The following is a 22,487-nucleotide window of genomic DNA, read 5'->3' on the forward strand; positions in this document are numbered from 1 at the left end:
GCACTTAAACAATGGAAAAAAAATTACAAGTGCTACACAAGACTGCGTATAAGTGGCCATTGATATCAAGTGTTTATCTAATATAGTGACAAGGCATAGACCTCCTTTGTTTTCTGGTGGCCTAATTCCAGCACTTCATAAAATAAAGTTTATTTGAGAAAGATTTTCGTATTGAAAAAACATTTGGCGTGAAATAAATCAGTCTTTTTTTTTCTAGAATACCTCTACGATGAATGCCAAGAGCTTTGTTTATTACGCTTGCATGAACCAATGTCAAATCTGAGTATGAAACCGTATTTTTTACGTAAAAAATCGTGCAAGTACCCACGGATGCTCTACATAATATTCAACCCATAATTGTTAAATAACTGTGTTTTTATATACATTTACCGTCTTGGTATATACTATAAACATATTTGTGAAATACACGAAATTGAAATGACAGTATCTAGACCTAGGGTTGAACCTTGGGGCACCCCCACGGTAATTTAAGCGGAAATCCTGCTTTGCGTTCAGTTTAGTCCGTGTACCTGAACTATTTAAATCAGACTGCTTAAAAATGTACATGACCTATTGCAAGCCTTCGTTTTTTACAAATTGTATCCAACTTAACTTTCATAACGCCGTGGCTGTCCGTATCGAAAGCTTTCGACAGATTGCAACTAATCTAAAAAGACTTACCTCTCTAGCGAAGGCGTCAGGCATCGCAAACGTGGACGTGATCCAGCAGAAGGTGTTGACCACATGTGCAGGTATGCCGCTGACTATACATTGTATGGGCTGTCCGACAAACTGGCTGGCCGTGATTATGAGCGAACACGCGAGGAGCAGAACCGTTGTGAAAATGTTGTGGAGGCGGAATAAGGCATTGTCGGTTCTGATGTCCTGGTACTTGAAGTATACACTAAGGTTCCCTAATAGCTTGAACATCTTGGTGGATCACAGCGTCATGGAGGAATGTTGAGTGGTGAGGGATCTGTAACAAGGGAAAAGAAAATTACAACACTGTAACATGAACATAAACGTTCTAGCATAATCCAAAGCAAGGATTGATAGATTCAAAATTAACGTACGCACTTTTGTAAATGAAGACAGAAATATTTACAAAGATAGTCTTGCAAAATGTATGATATAACCACAAAATTAAAATTTTGAAAAAACCCCCGACCGCGACATAGTAGACCGATTTTCATAAAACATGGCTAAGAACACTCCCGATTAACTCAGCTTTTAGAAAGAAAAAAAAAATTAAATCGGTTCATCCGTTCGGGAGCTACGATGCCACAGACAGACACACACACAGACAGACAGACAAACGGACAGACAGCCAGACAGACAGACAGACGGACAGACAGACAGACACGTCAAACTTATAACACCCCGTCGTTTTTGCGTCAGGGGTTAAAATTTAAAAACAGAAGTTTAAATACCAATCATAATTATTGCTATACCTAGCAATACGAGCTGAACGGAATCGCCCGAACAGAACATCTATCACTTGCGAAACTATAATATGACATGGGTGACATAAAGAAGTGCGCAAACGCATACAAATTTAAACCCAATTGCATTTCAAATTTCGGAACTAGGATAACCATTGAATTTCATGCGATTTCACAACTGCAATACATTTACTTTGACGTCAATACGTATGAAATTGAGATCGATGATTTTCAATGTTTCCATAAATGCAATTGTGCCTGCACCGTATGCATAATTGAATTAATATTCAACGAAACGTGTAAGGAATATGGTCTGTGCAGTGCAATTCCCAGAAAAGACTTATTCGTTGGAAAACAAACAAGTTACTTAACAGAGAAAGAAGCGAAGCGCTGATGACCTAGCGGTAAGAGCGTGCGATTTTCAATCCGGAGGTCGCGGGTTCGAGCCCCGGCTCGTACCAATGAGTTTTTCGGAACTTATGTGCGAAATGTCATTTGATATTTGCCAGTCGCTTTTCGGTGAAGGAAAACATCGTAAGGAAACCGGACTAACTCCAATAAGGCCTAGTTACCCTTCGGGTTGGAAGGTCAGATGGCAGTCGCTTTCGTAAAACTAGTGCCTACGCCAAATCTTGGAATTAGTTGTCACAGCGGACCCCAGGCTCCCATGAGCCGTGGCAAATGCCGGGACAACGCAAGGAGAATGATGACGAATAAAACAGAGAAAGAATACCTACAAACCTTCACGGTAATCATGGTAAACATTCTCTATCCTGGAGCATTTTCTGGAGTTTTGTCACAGAATATATAATAGTACAAGTACAGAAGGCTCACTCCTTTGAAGTTCACAAAACGCCGCCATTCTAAATTCTTACCTACATTAAAAAACGGACCGCACGCGTGCAGACGACATTGAATTCTATTGCGCCGCGCGAAGGTCGTGGCCACTGAATGGGCCGCGAACTCGCGGCCGCCGGCATGTACTTGTAGCGCGGTGAAAGGATCGCAGAGTGAGCCGCCCCTGGTTTTGTCTCGATTTATATTTTTCCTAAGGACGCCAGGTGCCGTATCCGAATGGCATTTCTGCGACGCGAAACGAAAACGAAACGCCGCGAAAGGTAGTCTGGCTCTGTACCAATACGCAAGAGCGATAGAAATAGATATCTACTAGCGTTTCGTTTCGTGAGCGTTTGCGCCATTCGGCTACATACCCAGACCTAACGGCCCGGCCACATTAGTCTCAGCGCGACAGCGGTAAGCGGCAGCCATACGTGCGAATGAAAAGTCCCATCGCTGTGTCTCTCTCCAATGTATGGCCGCCGCTCACCGCTGTCGCGCCTAGACCAATGTCGTGGCTGGGCCGTAAGAAGTCAGTTTCAGAAGCTTACATTACAAGCAATTAGATTGTTTCATTTGTTTCTAATATCTTATACATGACTTATATTGTCAGGTATTTTTTTTTATGGAATAGGAGGCAAACGAGCAGACAGATCGCCTGCGATATATGGTAAGCGATCACTGCCGACAATGGACACCCGAAATACCAGAAGTGTTGGAGGTGCGTTGCCGGCCTTGAAGATGGGTGTACGCTCTTATAGACAGACCGTGATTTTTACTTACACAACTTTGACATTCCGCCTTCTTCAGTTTTCAATTATCATGAATATCCTGACGTGATGCATGTAACTGTGTCGAAATATCGACAAAAATCACGATCTATATATATATATATATGTGAATTACAAGTCTAATTATAACCTAACCACAAAATTAAAATTTTGAAAAAACCCCCGACTGCGACATATAGGCTTGTGTCGTTCACGAACTATGAACTGTTAGGAATAAAATCCCATCAATGACCGAAATGAACTGAATCTTGCCGTGCTCTGAGAATCGGTCTTTGCTCATTTAGTTCAGTATAGGATCGGCGAGCGCGAGCGGTTTGGATCGAGAAAGAGTGTGTGACTGCGCCGACCGAGAGCGAGAGCTACTTAGCAGAGCAACAAAAAACGTCAAGTTTTCATATTGAACTTCGGTTACCTACAACCTTTCGGCCCGGAATGTTACTATCTGTGGACTATTCGTATCATTTTGACACTATTCGGTCCCATTCGTTCTGATCTTTCCGACCGCAGTGGTCGCTGGTCTGGCTGAACTAAATGAGCAAAAGACCTAACAGAGCGAACTAGTTCGTGGGAGCGATCGAACGAGATCGGAGCGCTCCGATCAATGAACGAAACGGCACAAGCCTAGCGACATAGTAGACCGATTTTCATGAAACATGGCTAAGGCCTCTTGTACACGACACGGTTTTTCAACCGTACGGCGTGTTAGCCGTACGGTTGAAAAAACGTGCGAGCTTGTACATGACACGGCAAAGCCACCGGGCGAGACTTTGGCCATTCAGTGGCGTGCACTTCATAAAGACAAAAAGACACTGCCTACCCTGCTGCAATTACCATATCTGGCCTTTTAAATTCATGTTTCATAGTATTATAAGTACATTGTCCATGTGAACCAAAATAAATAATTCAAATGTATATGTATAAAATAGCTCCATCTATCATTATCGCACCGCAACGATGCGATGTGCGAACGATGACACTAGCTCCGCTACGTGCCTTTCACGGCAAAGACAGTAAACATTTCGGTCTAAAACGTTAATTGTGTGCGTGCGGAGAGCTCTGTAGTTACGCTTATAGAATGTTGTGTGAGTTCCTATAAAGACATGCACACATTGTTAAAAGTAACGCACACAAACAAAGGCCTAAGACATTGTCTAATACCTACTCTAAACTAAATCCTTGACGCGACGACGACGCCCGAAGGTTCCCGAATAGTTCCGAGTTTCGAAGATTATGCGACCACTTTAAAAATTAGCATTACTTATGGCAATGAGAGCAAATACGAAACTATTTTTTTTTGTCGATTACCTTAGTTGGGCAGGTTCATAGGGTAGGTTTGTTTACACTAGTTTACAGTTACAGTTTTTATGCATCCGGCCCGCCATTGTTTAAATCGTTTTGTTGTGTCGATGTGATAACGTGTGTCGGCGAATAAAAAAAGTGTTTAAATAGGAATAATTAACAATATAATTGAAGATTTAAGCTGTGAAAGTTGTACTGTGGTGTGTGTTAAACAATGATTTTTCAAAGCTTTTTTTCGTTTAAAAAAATTGGAGTTTGTTCAAAAAATCAACCCGTTTTCGGATATTTGAGGTGGTTAATCACCACGTCATAATTAACCCACTTTACAACGAAATCAGTACCGATGCATGCAGCAGCATTTTTGGTAAGTTAATTGCTTTTACTTATTTTTGTCTACCCTGTCTCAAAACTCTGTGCACGCCACTGTTGGCCAAGTACGGGCTAGTAGCGTTTTTATCCCGGCCTGTGTAAGACGTGCTGCGTCAATGAATTTTCTTATGAAAAAAAAGATTATCGTTGCTTATTACATAATAGGAAACGGAAAGAATAACCACACAATTAAAATTTTGTAAAAACCCCCGACAGAGTGGACCTACCTACTCGTACTTTCATGAAACATGGCTAAAAACACTCCCGACTAATTCAGCTTTCAAACAAAAAAACTAAATCTAAATCGGTCCATCCGTTCGGGAGCTACAATGTCACAGACAGACAGACACGTCAAACTTATAACACCGCGTCGTTTTTGCGTCGGGAGTTAAAAAGGGAAAGACGGTTTCGGATACATCCGATTTTAGAAAAAAGGCATGTTTGAGCAGCTTATTTTTATAATCTTCGATGGTCTTATCCCATATACGTAGGCTACTTGAACCTTTTTAAAAGTGTGTCGTATATTATTACTTTCTTGAATAAATGTAATTAATACCTAATTCTTGATTTATGCTCATTTTATAACAAAATCGGGAATCAGCGTATGTCACGAATCCGTGCGTACGTCCGGCGCCGTCGACACGAACCCATAGACTGCCATACAATACAACACTGATGAAAATCACGCCGTACGTAGGCGCGGCGAGCCGAGGGGCAGTCACGGCGCACACGGCCGCGGCGCCGTGCCGTGGCGCGACCGTGCGCGTCTACAAGCTTTCATAGTGATCCATACAACACTGACGACCGTGCCTACACGCGGCGAATTAACCGTAGGTTTTCACGGCGAGAAACCGTGTCGTGGACAAGAGGCCTAAGAACGCTCCCGACTAACTCAGCCTTTCAGACAAAAAAAACTAAATCTAAATCGGATCATCCGTTCGGGAGCTACGATGCCACAGACAGACACACACACAGAACAGACAGAGAGACAAACAGACAGACAGACAGAAACACAGACAGACACGTCAAACTTATAACACCCCGTCGTTTTTGCGTCGGAGGTTAAAAATAACCCGAAATCATTCAAAACTGATGACGAGATATGACATCCAAGGGCAATAATTATTCAAAACTTTTATACATGTGTTAAAAGGACCAAGGACCAAAGACGCAGACGTCGAGAGTATAGTTTTCTCGTTATTATTAGACGAAGTTGAACGGCCTCTTATCGCACCTGCGTTGCGATATGGAAATGGGTTGGACACCTGCACTGGGGTGTCCATAATTCATGACTAAAAGAGAATATCGCGGAAAAAGTACAATTTTTCCGAAATCTGAAGAGTTTCTCATTATGATTCTGACTCCATCGCTGAGAATATTGAGTAAAACATATCGTCACTACTTTTGAAAAATTTTGTATCTTCGTCTGTCAATGAAGAGAAAATTGTAGTAAGTATGTATGGAATGCATATAGACTTACTGCGTTTTAACTTTGAGGAACAGCGTGAGATACGAGATTTTTTAAAAGTAGTGACGATATTAAATAAGGTAGACGTCTCCGATTTCCATACTATTTGGTTTTGGGTGTCATCAGTTCTTGAACAATCCTTCAAATAACGACAAAAAGTGTTAAATTTAAATTTTGAAAAACTTCCCAGACAGTGGACCGATTTTCATCAAACATGGCTAAGAACACTCTCGACTAATCCAGCTTTCAAACAAAAAAAAAGAAATCTAAATCAGTTCATCCGTTCAATAGCTACAATGCCAAAGACAGACAGACACGTCAAACTTTACACCGTCGTTTTTGCGTCGGGGGTTAAAAAGTTTTTTTTTGTTTTTGGGCCTTTCTTTTTAAAATGTTGTCTTCGGTGTTTTGAGTATAATCTAAAAGTGGTTGAGTTTTCAAACAAAATATAAATGGCACACTTTTTATAATGAACATACTGAAATAGGTACGGGAATAATTCATGATTCAAATAGGAATGTCTATTTTTGTTGTAACAAAACACATTATTTATTAATGGCATTCATGTGTAATTGTGTAAACAATGTTTTCGAAACAAAACATTTATTTATTCATGGAATTCATTCATTCTTTGTGTAAGTGGGTCAAATAGAATCGCGTGATTTTTTTCTTTTGTATTTTTTTTTTTGAGACAAAGGCTTGCGCAATATTCAAATATTATTACGTTTACCCTTTAAATGATGTTATAAGATTAATAAATCTATATTAACTAATATTTATCATATCAGCGTGCTCATCACACAAATAAATGCACTTACCAGGATTCGAACCCAGGACCGCGGCTTAGCAGGCAGGTTCACTACCGACTGAGCCAGACCGGTCGTCAATAAGTTATTCAATAAGTTTTGAATCTAATCACTATAACCTACATATCATGGTCACCCTACCCCCATATCTTTGCGATAAATCTTACTACAGTAGGTTTAAAGTTCAAAATAACTTGTCTGTTAAAACAATTGTACAAACATATTGGCAATAAATACATTGTGTAAAGTTTCAGGTTGATTGTACACGTGGACAATGTTGTCATATATTAAACAATTTATTGTTTAAGTAGTAAATATTAAATAATATTCGTATGTGTACGTTTTCTCAATAGGTCATGGTTTTGCGTTAACTATTGGTAAATTACTTATGAATAAAATTAAATGTTTAGAAAGGGAATTTTGTACTTGAATTGTTTTAAATACCTATTTTTTTATTTTCAATATTTATTTTTAACCCCCGACGCAAAAGCGACGGGGTGTTATAAGTTTGACGTGTCTGTCTGTCTGTGTGTGTGTCTGTCTGTGGCATCGTAGCTCCCGAGCGCATGAACCGATTTTGATATAGTTTTTTTTTGTTTGAAAGCTGAATAAGTCGGGAGTGTTCTTAGCCATGTTTCATGAAAATCGCTCCGAACTACGAAACTTTGAAACTACGAAATTAAAAAAAAAAACCCCCGACATAGTGGACTTCATTAGTTCGCAGCAAGTACAAAAAATCTATTACCAACATAGGTATTTAAAAGAGCTTTTTTACCTTAATATTTCACTGATAAGGTCGACGTTTGAGCACAAATGTAAAAATCGACACGTCGACAAACCCACCCACGTGTCAATCGGCATAATGTAATCAGATATCAAGCACTTAAGGCGCCGTAGGGTGAGAGAACAGAGGTTGAAAACTCGTAGCGCCGTTTTAGGTACAAGTCGGTGAACAAAAGTTATTTGTTTTGTTATAGAGTTTAAATTCACAAAAGATGGTGATTTAAGCGGTTGCAATACTTGTTATTTGTAATTCAACACAAAACTTGAGCTATTAATTTTAATGCAGTGTGATGTTTAATTAATTACTGTGAATTTATTGCTTTATGTCTAATAATATGAATATTTTGTTGCACATATTATTAGTCATGGATGTTTTCTATGTAATCCATACTAATATTATAAATGGGAAAGTGTGTGTGTCTGTTTGTTTGTCCGTCTTTCACGGCTAAACGGAGCGATTGACGTGATTTTTTAAGTGGAGATAGTTGAAGGGGTGGAGAGTGACATAGGCTACTTTTTGTCTCTTTCTAACGCGAGGAAGCCGCGGGCAAAGCTAGTTATGTATATATCGTTGTCCGAGTACCCACAACACAACACAAGCCATCTTGAGCTTACCGTAGGACTCAGTGAAATGCTAGTTTCCTATAATTAAAATAAATATTTTATGCAGTGCACGAAATAAAGCACCACATAACTAGAAGAAATATTTGGGCAGTAGTTATTATTTAACATAATTTCTATTTAATAAGTTAAGTTTAATAAGTCAAAAAGAAAAATAAGTTAGATAAAGAAAGAAAGACGGACAAACAAACAGACACACACATTTATAATATTAAGTAAGTATGGAAGTATGGAAGAGATGACATACCTGTACACAAGTCCTATAAACCTAGAAACTACATAGTAATGAGGTAACATTGAACGTTTACAAACTGGTTTTGTATGGTCAAGGCGAGCGGCTAGGGCAGAGAAAGGGCTAGACTATAATATATAGTGATTAGGTCAAGTGCAGGGACCTATTTGACACAGGACATAATAATTTTCATCAGACTCCCACAGTAATTGCAATTTGCAATTTTGCACCGATTGCACGCTATAAGAATATTGCAAACTCGGGATAGAAGATACTCGTAACGTAATTCATAATATAGCCATATAGTTTGTACTACCTCTAGACTAGAGCTGAGGTAGAGAGCAGTATATGGGCTATTAAAAATAGGTTAAGTGCAAGAACTTATTTGACTGGTTAAATAAACGGAAAGTGTACATACTTAATTTTTAGGGGTCTATAGGATCACTCGTGCGTCTGTCACACCCAATTTTCTCCAAAACTGAACCGATTAACTTGAAATTTGGCTCACATAATATGTTAACCTGTGACCCAAAGATGGACATGTAATTTAATTTAAGAACATTTAATTAGGGGCCACTTTTGGGGGTAAAAGTGAAAATAAAAAATAAAAGTTTTTTGAACTGTGTTTATTGTGTTGTGTTACATATCAAAAGAAAGAGCTTTTTATAAGTATTTCAAAAATAATTTGTAGTCAAGTAATTTAAGAAAATAGGTAAAAACATGACCATTCCCCCCTATCTCCAAACTACTAAAAGTTGACGGCCCTTTAGTTGCTGTGTAGCAACCAAACTAACGCCGTGGCTTGCGTGGGCGACGGTCGCGCGAATGCGACGCATACGAAATCAAACCTTATCGATATGGAAGTAGACGCTGCGATGAGACGCGACGGCGACGGTCGCGCGACGGTCGCGCGACGGTCGCGCGACCGTCGCTCACGCAAGACACGGCGTAATCCGAAGCTGTATTCGAAGTTTTCCGCAGGTATAACCTTATCTCTCTATCCAAAGTAACCCGTTTTATTGCATTAAAGCGTACCCGGTCAAGGTACAGCCACTCACGCAGTAAAACTGCATTTATAATGAATGCCACTGGTACGTTAGTGCCATAAACGACTGATTAATGACCTATGTCATAAACCTAGTTAGCTGTTGGACCTTACGGGGTTGACTTGACACTGACGTATTCGCTAGCGTCTGCGTAACTTAAGATGCTACAGGAGCGAAAATGCTAAAATTAACAGAGCCCTCCTTTCAATTTAAGAATTTTTAGTAAAATATACTAGTATTATTAACTTGATTTATCAAAAAAAAATTGTCCATTCAGAACAACTCAGTTAAAATATATTGCGAAAAAATATTTAAAATCGAGGTTCCGCTCTCGACTGTTTCCTCCTCCAAAACGTAATCAATCGTAACGAAATTTGAGAATATGAATAACAATGAAATTATCTCTGTCCGACCGTTTAGTTTTTTTGGCTAATTTTTACCTGCTGATCGTATAATGTGAAAAGGCTCTTACGATTGAGACTGCGTAGTGTGTCTATAATAAATCTAAAGTGGGCCAATGATAGATCGATTTCGACCCCTATGTAGGTATATTATATATCGCTGAACATATGTGGGTCAAATTGGCATCTCCTAAGGCCCCCCATTGGCCTTCATTTCTCATGTTACAGTCAAGTGTAAATAAAAATTAAAATTTTGAAAAAACCCCCGACTGCGACATAGTAGACCGATTTTCATGAAACATGGCTAAGAACACTCCCGACTAACTCAGCTTTCAGACAAAAAAACTAAATCTAAATTGGTTCATCCCTTCGGGAGCTAAGATGCCACAGACAGACACACAGACAGACAGACAGACAGACAGACACGTCAAACTTATAACACCCCGTCGTTTTTGCATCGGGGGTTAAAAAATATGGGTGTACAAAAGTTCTTAATTCGTCGATATGCTACGGGACATATTTTTGACTATTTTGAGCACTGTATTCTGAGTGAAAAAAGTAATTGACCTAAATAGTCAAATCTGCCCGCAAATTTTAAACTTATTTGTATACTTTTCACTTTACTGTGTACGTTAAAACATTTAAGGCCCGAACTGTTAACTAAAAGTTAGTTTATTGCGTTCAATTTCTTGATAACTCCTGAGACATTTTGAGTAACGCCACACTGAGAGAAATTTGCATTGTGAATCTAACAAGTTCGACTTGTTGCGGTTTATCCGTTTGAATCAGCCAAACGTATGTTTAAAACAATATGTGTCAGGTTGTTTTTATAAAATCGACTTGTTGATTCAAATATATTGCCGATTCAAATGACAAGTAGCTTGTTGTTTGAACCAAAGAGCACGTAGGCGCTATTTTAACCAAAAAAACTTGTTGAACAAACATGAAAACTGGTTGTATTTTCTCTCAGTGCACAGAGTCAAAATATTGATTCACCTATCTATATGATTGTAACCCTTATCAACCGGCAAGGTATAAGGTCACATGGGTCCCTACGCATCGCTTGCTATCAATTGGCAACAATGACACCAATTGGTCAATTTGTCGACCTCGGCGACACAATGCTTGTGTCTGTTGTATCGGTCGGCGTTTACCGGTGGTCCAGGGTTGGATATCTTGATTTGATAACTCTGATATTGCCAGCAAATCTGGTAAAAGACGTATTTCATATTTATTTTCAGTACAGATGGTGTTTTTTTTTACGCACTAGTGCGAGAAGTGGTTCATTCTTGTTAGGTCGAAACTTCGGAGTGCCATCTGCACTGAAAAACGTCGTGCGACACACGTGCGAAAAGGAAATTCGTAACTCGTGTCGATTTAAAACACTCCCTTCGGTCGTGTTTTAATTTACCGCCACTCGTTTCGAACTTCCTTTTTTACGCACTTGTATCGTAATGTACTATTTCATATAGACAGATAGTCTAATAATAAAGACATACCTCGGAACCATCAAGAGAAATTAAAATTTTGAAAAAACCCCTACCGCGTCATAGTAGACCGATTTTCATGAAACATGGCTAAGAACACTCCCGACTAACTCAGCTTTCAGACAAAAAAAAACTAATTCTAAATCGGTTCATCCGTTCGGGAGCTACGATGCTACAGACAGACACACACACAGACAGACAGATAGACAGACAGACACGTCAAACTTATAACACCCTGTCGTTTTCGCGTCGGGGGTTAAAAATGTCAAATCAAAGAATCAATGTTCCAACTCCGAATGTTCCAGAGCTCCTTGCTCATGTATTGTTGTTTTGTTGTTATTGTGTATACCGGTGTAGTCCGGCGAGAAGAATGGACAGTATCACAATACAAATATTGCCATTTAACCAGACTATAGAATAGATGGTTGTCAGTCAACTGAGCGGTTCTTCAGAGACTTCCTGCCTAGTGGCTCGTGGCTAAAGGCTTATCATACTTCGCTCCATCACACTTAAATATTTATTTATTTATTTAAACTTTATTGCACACACAAAAAAAGTCAAATAGGCGGACTTAATGCCTATCGCATGTCTTAGGCACGCCACACACAATCTTTAAAATTCAGAATCTTAAAAAACCGGCCAAGAGCGTGTCGGGCCACGCTCAGTGTAGGGTTCCGTAGTTTTTCGTATTTTTCTCAAAAACTACTGAACCTATCAAGTTCAAAACAATTTTCCTAGAAAGTCTTTATAAAGTTCTACTTTTGTGATTTTTTTCATATTTTTTAATCATATGGTTCAAAAGTTAGAGGGGGGGGGACGCACTTTTTTTCCTTTAAAAGCGATTATTTCCGAAAATATTAATATTATCAAAAAACGATCTTAGTAAACCCTTATTCATTTTTAAATACCTATCCAACAATATATCACACGTTGGGGTTGGAATGTAAAAAAATATCAGCTCCCACTTTACATGTAGGGGGTACCCTAATAAAACATTTTTTTCCATTTTTTATTTTTGCACTTTGTTGGCGTGATTGATATACATATTGGTACAAAATTTCAGCTTTCTAGTGCTTACGGTTACTGAGATTATCCGCGGACGGACGGACGGACGGACGGACGGACGGACGGACGGACGGACGGACGGACGGACGGACGGACGGACGGACAGACAGACATGGCGAAACTATAAGGGTTCCTAGTTGACTACGGAACCCTAAAAAAGACTTGTACCTATGCAATATGTCAGATCAGTCTGAAAATTCATAATATTAGAACACTATAGTGTGTGGACAGTCGCGAAATTGTATGGAACTCCGTGACCTCGATCTGATTTTTGTAAGCTTATAATTTTTTCAGATTATGAATTTTAAGACTGTCTGTTGCCGACCTTACACCAATGTAAATACCGGGTGTCTCTAAAATCAACGCCAAAGTGAAAAAGGGTGATTGATAATTTTCATTGAAATGAAATGAAATGTTTTATTTCGCTAGAGACATTGTTATAAATTATAATAAGGTCAAATTCGCTTAATGTGATAGCTATTGAGATATCCTATCAAAATTTAAAAGTTTAGTAAATCTAAATAAATTCGTTTGCTTATCACTAGCTTTTGCCCGCAGTTTTCGCACGCGTTCGAAAGAGACAAAAGTAGCCTATGTCACTCTCCATCCCTTCAACTATCTCCACTTAAAGAATCACGTCAATTCGTCGCTCCGTTTGGCCGTGAAAGACGGACAAACAAACAGACACAACCACTTTCCCATTTATAATATTAGTATTGATTTATCAAACACCCCCCTAATAGCTAATTTGTATTTCAAATAGGCCCCTAAGGCACACGGACCAACCAAGAACCAAGGATGCTGGCGACATTTCCTCGCTGTATCTTAATCCCGATACGTTGTGCGACTTGTGCGAGGAATTTGAATCGGTAAGAAGATGTTAGACAATGCCGATTGTTGACAAAGTTAACGATAATAGTACTTAATGGGTGACAGTTAATTTAATTGTTAGTTATCTACTCGGCAGGTCGTTGGTTTTACTGTCTAATTATAATACTAACAAATTAACTATCTAGGAATATTACTCGGTTACTTAGCAACGCAAATATCAAAGTTTAACACCAAGTGCGAGACAAAAAGTAGCCTATGTCACTCTCCATCTCTTCAACTATCTCTATTTAAAAAATCACGTCAATTCGTTGCTCCGTTTTACCGTGAAAGACAGACAAACAAACAGACACACACACTTTCCCATTTATAATATTAGTATGAATATGAATTGCAATGCCGAACTGGGACTTCATATCTCATGATAAATGTATAAAAAAGTCAGTTAACAAAAAAGTTTGTCAACTATTACATAATATTTTGGCATGCATCTTTTCTGAAGCGTTGATTTTGAGAAGCGCTGGTGGCCTAGCGGTAAGAGCGTGCGACTTTCGATCCGGAGGTCGCGGGTTCAAACCTCGGCTCGTACCAATGGGTTTTTCGGAACTTATGTGCCAAACGTCATTTGATACTTGCCAGTCGCTTTTCGGTGAAGGAAAACATCGTGAGGAATCCGGACTAATTCCAATAAGGTCTAGTTACCCCTCGGGTTGGAAGGTCAGGTGGCAGTTGCTTTCGTAAAACTTGTGCCTACGCCAAATCTTGGGATTAGTTGTCAAAGCGGACCCCAGGCTCCCATGAGCCGTGGAAAAATGCCGGGATAACGCAAGGTTGACGATATTAGAGGTATATTCTTTTCTCTTGCATATGAAATCATCTGTTCCATTTCGATTCGAGCGTTATGGCTGTTATTATTCCGCTTTCAATCAGGCCTTTGTCTGTCCACTTGTTTATGATAATAATTAAGTAAATATATAACAATACTATTATGTATCCTCTTTGTTACTGACAGTATTGTTTCTGGTATTCGCTGAAGGAAAATTATGATTCTCACGTGACACTTATGATTTACAATTAATTTCGATTAAGTGAATCAGTTTTCTGTCCTCGGTCGGAATCGGAAAGCTTCAAATTTTCTCAAAAATGGAATATCCAATACTCACATTTAGAACGCGTGTTCAGTAAACACATTTGGCACTAAAGTTAGTAATGTTTATTTATTCAAACGCTATAAGGTACAGTGGTCCATTTTTTTCAAGTTTTACAATGTTTGCATTATTAGATAGAGTGTCCACCGGTTGTATATGGTAGGCGTGTTCAGTGGATACATGTAGAATTCAACATCATTGTGTAATAATGGAAAAAATGGATTAGTTACAATTGCCCCCAGTCGAGATTTGTCCCGCTGTATCTTACGCAAAAACAGGCAGTTATATGAATATCAGAGAAAACAAATTAAATTACAATTAAAATTGAAACTAAATGTCAATATTCAATGCGCTCAGCAGCCACGAAATTGCATCGTAGTGTAAAACATGGAAAATATTTAAATTATTTGAAATTACTCGCCAGTTGAAATGGTCCCCCAATAAGTATTTGATAAGCCGTATTTCTTATGTTCTTGGTCGCCTTATACAATTACTCAGCATGATTTTAATAGAAATACGACATACAATTACAAAATCTTCCGTGTTTGCCCAAAGTATTGTTTACTTATTCGGACTCGTATCTTAGTAGCTAATGTATCCATTTATGAAGAGTAAACTTATTAACAACTGACAGTACCTTGATTTCGACTTGGAAGTTTTACTTTAGAGGTATTAATAGATATTTGTGTTGAAACTAGGAACAAAATATAATAACGTAACCACAAAATTAAACCGGACCGATTTTCATGAAACATGGCTAAACAACACTCCCGACTAATTCAACTTCCAAATAAAACAAAAAAACTAAATCAAAATTGGTTCATCCTTTCGGGAGCTATGATGCCACAGACAGACAGACATGTGAAACTTATATAAACACCCCGTCATTTTTGCGTCGGGGGTTAAAAAAGCATTTTACTTGCTGGGGATAGTTCTTTAGGCGCTTGAGACTCAAAATAAGAAAAACTTGATATACGTTGTATACCGACTGTTAATTCCGTATATCGGTAGGTATAGGTATATTACAGAAGTGGCCTTTTTCTTAAATGTGTTTGACCCAAATTGCTGACTTTATAACGAGCCCCACACACCGCAGCCATATGACGTATCAAACTCTACATACTCGAAGTTACTGTTTGCCGTGTGTAAATAATGACTGCCAGTGCTAACGAATGAAGGAACAGTCACATGTAGAAGTTTACTGAAATCCGGATATAAAACAACGTATACTTCTGTCAAAATCAATCGGAACTGTGCACTGAAAACTTCCGCACATTTATATGCTCTCATAATTATATTAAAAACAGCCAAATGACAATGACAATCTCAAAATCTCAAACACAGGAAACATCCGAATGAAACAATTAACGCCATAACCAGGTCAAATAATAAAATTTTAATAAACCTTATTGTTAATAAAGTCGTCACAGATGTTATCGGCGCGGCCTCTGCGAGGTCGCGGGTTCAAATCTGGGTAAGACTCGTGGGTTTGCAACACATGTGCATGTACTAGAATGTGGGAGATATCAAGATATGTGACATCGTTTTCAAGGTTTTAACGAATTTTACACGAGCCTCTGTCATGAGATTCAGATTGAGTTTTCGACGTTTTAGAATAATATTATTACTCAATAAACATTTTATGCACGGTCTCCATAAAATAGTACATTACGATACAAGTGCGTAAAAAAGGAAGTTCGAAACGAGTGGCGATAAATTAAAACACGACCGAAGGGAGTGCTTTAAATGGACACGAGTTTCTAATTTCCTTTTCGCACGTGTATCGTACGACGTTATTCAGTACAGATGGCCCTCCGAAGTTTCGACCTGTCATATAATGAACCACTTCTCACACTAGTGCAAAAATCAAATTCGTAACCTTCGGTCGTGTTTTACTTTATCGCCACTCGTTTCGAACTTCCTTTTTTTCGCACTTGAATCGTAACGTACTAGTTTACTTAGAAAACCGTTTTATGAACATACGATCCAGATTTTTTAGAAAACCGTTTTCGGAACATACGATCCAGATGTTATAGAATAAATATTCCCATCGCAATAAGTAAACTTGTAACAATATTACCAGCTGTTTTAATCGTCTATAACTATTAATATTCTATATTAACGATAATTATGTTCTGACGTGCGCAAATGTTAATTGTATATAAATGTTCATTTACTAGGAAATATGTGTCATCATGGATGTACCTGACAGAGTTACTCAGATCTTTATGCCAATGCACTTTGACCTTTTGTAATAAAAACCATAATATATGATGTTTTTTTAAGCGCTGACAGCATAGCAGTAAGTACGTGCGACTTTCGTTCCGGAGGTCGCGGGTTCGAACCCCAGCTCGCACCAATGAGTTTTTCGGAATTTATGTGCGAAATGCCATTTGATATTTGCCAGTCGCTTTTCGGTGAAGGAAAACATCGTGAGGAAACCGGACTAATTCCAATAAGGTCTAGTTTACCCTTCGGGTTGGAAGGTCAGATGGCAGTCGCTTCCGTAAAAACTAGTGCCTACAAATCTTGGGATTAGTTGTCAAAGAGGACCCCAGGCTCCCATGAGCCGTGGCAAATGTCGGGATAACGCAAGGAGGATGATGATATGATATGATGTTTTTATTGATTGCCGTTAACTTTAAGGGAGGGTTCCTTAGGTCATTATACGGGCAACACAATTCCAAGCAATTTACCTGCGATTGCCGCGTTTGCTCCATCGTATTGAACAAACGCGGCAATGGTATGTATATTGCTGGCAATTGTATTGCCCGTGTAACAGCACCATAAGATACTAACTCTTACTGTAATTTATTTATTTTTCATCACACCCGCACTTTAAATGCTATTGCATGCAGGCGGAGCGTGAGTTATAAAAAAATCGTTCTCCCAAGGTAATAATGAAATTTCTTGTACCGTACTTAACTTTTTACATCTATTTACATATTTTTTAGATTGCGAGTGTAATGAAAAACATTGTGTGTAACTGGGGGAGTATAAATATTACAAACTCGAGTATTTAGGCTTGATTGCAACTTACTTAACTTTCGCTCCTCGATGCACAATGTACTATTGTCATTGTATGTATCTATATGTATGTAACTCCTGATAACAAAGATAATATGACACTATTAGAGGTGAAAGGTTTTTAATAACAAACATAATTATAAGTATACCTACTATATATTAATCAAATGACCGTGACTTAATAATAGGAAATTGCAACCGAATACTTTAGATATTCGATACTGTAATTAATTTCCTGATCTTGTATTGAGACGAAGTTTTATAATTATATAATTAAAGTTGGTATCGGAAGAAATAAGTATACAAAAAAATTTGTTACGTTTTTTGTATCCGTACTGTTAATTGAATATCCATACTAATATTATAAATGGGAATGTGTGTGTCTGATTGCTTGTCCGTCTTTCACGGCAAAACGGACACTCCTATCTTGAAGAACGAAATAATTATATATAATTATAACGTTAGGGAAAATTTTGTTTTGTCTTGTAACTAAGGTTTAATAGTTATTTGTTATACAAGGGGGCAAAGTTGTATTTTTAACACACGAGAAGTAAAATACATTTGCACCCGAGTGTAACACAAAATTTTTCCCCTCACTATAGCGAGGAAACTACAACGCAAAAAATGTGTTTATCATTGCTTCCAGTAGTTCCACAGGTGGTAAATCATCTTTATTACTAGATTCCCCTACTTTTATAAATTTTAAAGCAGTTAATTTGACTTTATTCAAGGTCAAATTACTTTACCCACTAGTGGATAAAATGCGTTTTTACTCGCTGGTATTACCTAAAGGACAAAACACGTGTTTCCGAGCTAGTGAGGGGAAAAAGCTATTTATTTTCTATTGCTTAACCTAATCATAGTAATAATGTACAAATAAAATACTTGATGGTTCGTTTGTCATTTTTCTGTCTACAGTTATTATATTCGCATTATTTAGAAATACACGTTAAGTAATACCCGAACCACACTACACTTGAACTAGAGTTAGTGGAAACCACAGAACATGTTGTTACTGTGACGTATTTTACAAATACATTATTAAGACTATACAGGAGACCCCTCCTCATTCTCCATACAAACGCTCTTGACTATTTCCACCCTGGTTTTTTTGAAGATAGAGCACTGATTTTTTCAACACAGATTATATTACCTTTATTTATTTCTTTTCTTAGATTAGGTTTTTTACAATATGAGTATAAAAATAAAATAAAATAAAACACTTACAAAACAATATAAAACATATAAACACATTATAAAAAACCTAACCTAGGGTGCCGCCAGCAGCGGGGCAGGGCCCAAGCTGCCGGTGGTTAGGGCTGCAGAGAGAGGAACCGTCGGACTATCCGCGCTGTGTCCAAAATCACCGCCTTCTGCATCTGGCCCTTGATCCAACCACCGAGCGAGAGTCTCTTAAGATGTTTGTCGAGACTCTTCGCTATGAGACCGTTCGCTGAAACGACTATCGGGACAATGATCGGTGAATCAACATCCCACATGGTGGTTATCTCGTGAGCCAAGTCTAGGTACTTACTGGACTTGTCCTTCTCGGCTTTCACGAGATTCTCATCATGGGGATGGCAACAGATTATTATTATCTGTGTCGGACCGTTTTTTTTATATATTCTTATTTTTAAAGACGCTAGAACCCATCAAAAATTTCCAAAAACGGCCTTATTGATTATGGCGCAAAAAAAGGTGTGGCATTCAAAATTGTTAACAATTAGCCAAAAAAACTAAACGGTCCGACATAGATAATTTCATTGTTATTCAGAGTCTCAAATTTCGTTACGATTGATTAAGGTTTGAAGGAGGAAACAGTCGAGAGCGGAACCTCGATTTTAAAGATGTTATCGCAATATCTTTTAACTGAGTTGTTCTGAATGGACAATTTTTTTTCGATAAATCTAGTTAATAACAATAGTATATTTAACTAAAATTCCCAAATTGAAAGGGCTCCTTTCCATTTTAGCATTTTCGCTCCTGTAGCGTCTTAATGTAAAATAATATGGAATTATTAGTCATTGGTAGGTATATCAATGTATGCGTAACAATGAATCAAAATATTGCCATGCTCTGTATTGAACACTTGATTAGGGCTTACGACCTTATAACAACGAAGCAGTTATTTGCGTAAATTGCTGAAATTTTACTTTGGCATCAGATTTTTTTTTCATTGCATAACAATTTCTAATATTACCACAAATAATCATTACCATCTGAAAATTGATGTTTTTTTCATAAGTTTTTAAGTGGTGTTTTAGCGAATTATGTACATTTTTTTATTATTAATGACAGTTTCCAAACATCATAAATTCATAAACATTGAGTGAATAGGAGATGTAGAATTTTTTTTGACGAATAAATATTCAATTTCTGTTATTCAATATGCTAGTAAATAAAACCTTTTTAAATTGTCTATTTCATATGAAAAAAATGGTGATAGATTTTTTGATTATTTGATTTTTCCAGTGCTCAGAATACCACCATTCGCATTCAAGCACTGAAAAAATCATATATCTATGAATTGTTAAAAAAGAAAAATCATGCAAGGGTTAAAATTTGTTTTGTAAGTACTTATTTTCAAATGTAGTTCAAATTTGGACTTAAAATTCCTACAGGCGTCGTCATATTTAAATGATTGCTACAAGCATTACGTAACAGAGATAACACCATATTGTAGTTATCACCGTAACTTTAAACCGCTGTCTTGTGTTACGAAATTGTTTTAACTTTGTGTGCACTTGACGCCTCGGACTTTGGACGTAAGATCGTTAAGGCCCCGTAGGTTCAGGACTCTTGTTGTGTTTTTACGCCATAGGATAGGAGGGAACACCAGACAGACACCTGAAGCATCAGAAGGATGATTGAGCGTAAGCGTAAGCGAGATTAGTGCTCGGGGTCACAGATGTGTTTTAACTCAAGTTTTATGTATGTAAAAATATTTTAAAACTTTGTGTTTCCTCGACTTTGGAAAACTTTATATTATAAATTGAAATAGATATCATACACGAAACAAAAACCAACAAGGCCCACTGGTGGCCGAGCCGGGAATCGAACCCGTGTCTTTAGCTTACGCGGCTAACGTCTTTACCACTAGACCACCCGCCCGCCGTGGTAACCGACGAAATTTCTCGAGTGTATGTTATCTCTGATGAGGCTAGGCGCCTTTTTGACCAACTCTAAGGGTACGCAATTATCTATTTCAATTTATAGTTTATATGTAGTAGTGTGACTACTTTAAAAAATAACAAATCAAAAAATATTCATTTGATTTGTTCCCTAGTTGTAAACTTTGTATTTTCAGCTACATAGCATAGTGCAAATTTTGTAACAGTCCAGCCATAATATGATACTGTTCGAAGGTCGTAAAAATATCCTACATGATCTTATTAACAGAGCAGTAAGAACTTGTCATATATTTTTGCGGTCGTCGAAGAGTTAGAAAAGTAACTATTATTGCCGGTGACATATTATTAAGTGCGGTTTAATATCTTCGTGATTTTCCGATGAAAGGTATCAAAATTACCAAGGAACACACACAAAGACACACAGAAAGATTGCAACCCAACGGCAACTTGTATGTCGAGCGGCGTGCAGACGACCTGTACCGACCCTAAAACATTTTTTTCCCCTCACTACCTCGGAAACACGTGTTTTATCCTTTAGTGCTACCGTGTAAAAACGCATTTTATCCACTAGTGGGTAAAGTAATTTGACCTTGAATATAGTCAAATTAACTGCTTTAAAATTTATAAAAGTAGGTGAATCTAGTAATGAAGATGATTTACCACCTGTGGAACTACTGGAAGCAGTGATAAACGCATTTTTTGCGTTGTAGTTTCCTCGTTATAGTGAGGGGAAAAGTTTTGTGTTACACACAGGTGCAAATGTATTTTACTTCTCGTGTATTGAAAAACTCGCGAAGTTCAGGATTCTATTCTCGAACCACTCGCTTCGCTCGTGGTTCAACTATAGAATCCTTTCACTTGCTCGTTTTTCAATTCCACACTCGGCGTTAAAATACAACTTTGCCCCTTGTATAACAAATAACTATTTCCCCTCACTAGCTCGGAAACACGTGTTTTGTCCTTTAATACCAGCGGGTAAAAACGCATTTTATCCACTAGTGGGTAAAGTAATTTGACCTTGAATGAAGTCAAATTAACTGCTTTAAAATTGATAAAAGTAGGTGAATCTAGTAATAAAGATGATTTACCACCTGTGGAACTACTGGAAGCAGTGATAAACGCATTTTTTGCGTTGTAGTTTCCTCGCTATAGTGAGGGGAAAAGTTTTGTGTTACACTCGGGTGCAAATGTATTTTACTTCTCGTGTGTTAAACAACTTTGCCCCCTTGTATAACAAATAACTATTATTTTAAAGTTCACTATCATCATCATCATCATATCAGCCGAAAGACGTCCACTGCTGGACATAGGCCTCCCCCAAAGATTGCCACAATGACCTGTCCTGCGCCGACCGCATCCAGCTGACTATAACAGTAGGTAGGTAGGTAAGTAAATTTCAAGGAAAATGCCGGTGGTCTTTTGCGATTCATGTTTTGTTTATGTATGACAAATAATAAGTGCTAAAACATCTTAGTGGCAACTGAAACAGGTGGTACAGGGTAAAGGTTATGCAGTGTGTATTTCTAATATTACCCCATATTTAAGACGATACAGGAGCGAAAATGCTAAAATGGAAAGGAGCCCCCCTTTCAACTTGGGAATTTTAGTTAAATATACAAGTGTTATTGACTACATTTATCAAAAAATAATTGTTCATTAAGAACAACTCAGTTAAAAGATATTTCAAAAAAATCTTTAAAATCGAG

At 37.9% G+C, this 22,487-nt stretch overlaps 1 protein-coding gene across 1 annotated transcript in view; it reads right to left on the reverse strand.

Annotated features, from left to right (window-relative positions):
- Nucleotides 1-22,487, reverse strand: part of LOC125240856 (innexin inx1) — an 80,516-nt gene that overhangs the window by 52,994 nt on the left and 5,035 nt on the right. Inside the window, exon 2 of the mRNA XM_048148997.1 lies at nt 682-976. Within this exon, the coding sequence (XP_048004954.1) occupies nt 682-930 (249 nt within the window). The 5' untranslated portion in view covers nt 931-976. The remainder of the gene's footprint in view (nt 1-681; nt 977-22,487) is intronic.

This window comes from Leguminivora glycinivorella, chromosome Z (assembly GCF_023078275.1).
Source record: "Leguminivora glycinivorella isolate SPB_JAAS2020 chromosome Z, LegGlyc_1.1, whole genome shotgun sequence".
Taxonomy (NCBI): domain Eukaryota; kingdom Metazoa; phylum Arthropoda; class Insecta; order Lepidoptera; family Tortricidae; genus Leguminivora; species Leguminivora glycinivorella.